Source organism: Montipora foliosa, chromosome 6, assembly GCF_036669935.1.
Source record: "Montipora foliosa isolate CH-2021 chromosome 6, ASM3666993v2, whole genome shotgun sequence".
In the NCBI taxonomy this organism is placed as follows: Eukaryota; Metazoa; Cnidaria; class Anthozoa; order Scleractinia; family Acroporidae; genus Montipora; species Montipora foliosa.
The window spans coordinates 32,487,019-32,489,518 of NC_090874.1; the positions used below are offsets into that span (position 1 = coordinate 32,487,019).

Below are 2,500 nucleotides of genomic sequence, written 5' to 3' on the forward strand. Positions count from 1 at the left end.
GAAATCAGTGAGCGGCGGAAATCGAGCCTAATTTGTATGCTCAATAATCCAGTTCAATTCAAAATGGCCGCCAGATAGCTAACCGGAGGTAACAGCAAGAAAACCGTAAATGGAGGGGAACTAAAACGGTCTGGACTGCTAAACGAAAAAGTATTCGGAAACATGCATGGCTCATCAGCACCACTCACCTTCCACAATAGTAAAGATCGGTGCGACCAATTTTGGGACTGTAATATTTATGTTTGCAAGGACGGTATAAATTGTTTAAACCGACTTTGTCGAGCTGGCTCATTTCTCTGTTGGGCTCGCTGGAAGACTTGGTAAACCAAACGGAGTCACCGTATTTCCGCAGCATTTTTTCATCTTCAGGGTAGAGCATAATACTGAAGGGATCAAATTGGGTGATTCCATATAAGTCGTCTCGCTTTTTGTAGGACTTGTCACGGTTGTCACCACTCTCAACTTCGACGTAGTTGTCTCGATCTCGCCTCTGGTGTTCATGGCCAACACCGAGAGCATGAAAAAGCTCGTGGCAACTTGTTCTCTTTTTCTCCTTGGCCTCAGAATAAAGGTAGATTTCAGAAGTGCTGTCCGTCAGAATATTATTGTCGGTGTAGCATTTGGTGCTATTACTTCCGGCTATCCTCACTTTCGCCTTCGCTAAATTCAACTCGATGTGAAGATTTAGTCCAGGAACTGCGAAGTTTATTTGCTCGATAGCTTTCTCAATATGTTCAAACCAGGATGATGCAACATTCAGGAAATTTGAGTCTCTGGAACTGTTTTTGTAGCCTGAAATCCAAATAGGGACGGAAACCCGGGCTCTCTCATCTCCCAGTGATTGTAAACTCTGGGTGGTGTAAAATTGAAGGAGAGGGTGCTTTGAAGATGAACTGATATCTTTAACAGCCTTTACATACTCTTTTGATGTGTGACCCTTTTGTGCTGCCGCATCTAAGTTTTCTGAGGGGACGGCTAAAGCAATGGGCTGGAGTGTTCCAAAGGGTCCGACACCGCTTCCTCCTGGTTTTCGGAGAATATCTTTCGTACTGCCATCCTCACCGACAACCACTTCGACGATTTCAGCAGGCTCCAAGGGGTTTACCTGGTCTACAGCTACTTCGCCTACTTCTTCGTGTCTTCCGTTGTATTTATTTTCTTCTGAGGCTGCCGAAACACCAGCAACTGCCCAAAACGTTTTATCCTTTTCTGTCGATTCCGAATTTCCCATTTTAAAGTGATAAGCCGACGAAATTGCTCTGATCCTTTTTAACTTCAAGCCGAGCGCAATCTTTTCTGCTACGCAATACGTTTGCCGTCCCCTTTCGTATGCTTCTCCGAACTACCGGAACAATTGAATAAGAAGGAATTTTCCAATCCGGAATCCGGAATCCGGAATTCGGAATTCGGAATTATGTAGTCATTACTATTATTTTTTTATTGAAGTAGATGGTGAGTTAAACTGCAAAGCAAATCTAAGCTGAAATGCATATACAGCCGCTAAACTCATGAGGAAAAGTAATCCATTTAGTCTCTTTTCTTTATTTTGCTGCTCTGCAGTTATCTGTCCTACGGTAATCAACTAAATACGAAAGAAAATCGGCTTCTTACCGCCTCCAGGAACAACTGCAGCATAACTCCCCTGCACTACGGATTTCTCTGACTTGGTTTGATGTCCATTTGAAGATGTGGCGGATATTTCAGATGTTAACTTACAAAGAGTAAACGCGGGCAAACATTTTATGAGGCAGCGAGAGTCAACAAACATTTGAATGAACATTTAAAAATAATATTTAATATTTCTTAGGCGCAAATTAACATGTGAATATGATCAAATGCGCCTAATCAAATTAAACTACTTTGTTTACAAAAAGAATACCAGTGGAAAACGAGCAAAACTTTATTAATTAAAGAAAGCAGTGAAAAGCAGTTACGTAACAAAATATTCGTGTTATTGCAAATGCCCAACGCTGATTAGTTCGCCAAGTAAGATATTAAGATTAAGATATTCCGATAATAAAAAATACCTCAATCCAGATGCCGAATTCGAGAATTCCAGATTTTCGCTATTACTATTAAAAAAACCGTGACTGGTCAACGGACCGGATGTCGTTCTTTATCGGGAAATCCATTTCCGAGAATTAAAGAACCACGTTCACCCCTACAGGCATTGCGTGCCGTAGGAACAATTTTCACATATGAAAATTTCACGAAAGCTGAAATTCATTCAATCAGATCGCCACGATGAGCAATGTGAATTTTCATTACAAAAACAAACGGTCGAAAAGCCTGTCGGTTGAAGGTGGGCCTTTAATTGTCACAGAATTGGATGAGAATATAGGGTTTTAGGTCTCATATTACTTGATTTTTCCCATTGAACATAAACGAGTCCTTCTGACGCAATCCTTGAGAAAACCTCATCACAAGGTGGGTGCGAGTGGGTTGTAGCAACAATTTTCTGTTACCGAGAAGAAGCGAACATGGAGAAAGTGAGGTTTTT

At 41.3% G+C, this 2,500-nt stretch overlaps 1 protein-coding gene across 1 annotated transcript in view; it reads right to left on the minus strand.

Moving 5' to 3' along the window:
• LOC138008992 (uncharacterized) overlaps positions 1–1,323 on the minus strand; it is a 7,054-nt gene extending 5,731 nt beyond the window's left edge. The window contains exon 1 of the mRNA XM_068856287.1: positions 189–1,323. Within this exon, the coding sequence (XP_068712388.1) occupies positions 189–1,231 (1,043 nt within the window). The 5' untranslated portion in view covers positions 1,232–1,323. The remainder of the gene's footprint in view (positions 1–188) is intronic.
• Between the last annotated feature and the right edge of the window lie 1,177 nt (positions 1,324–2,500).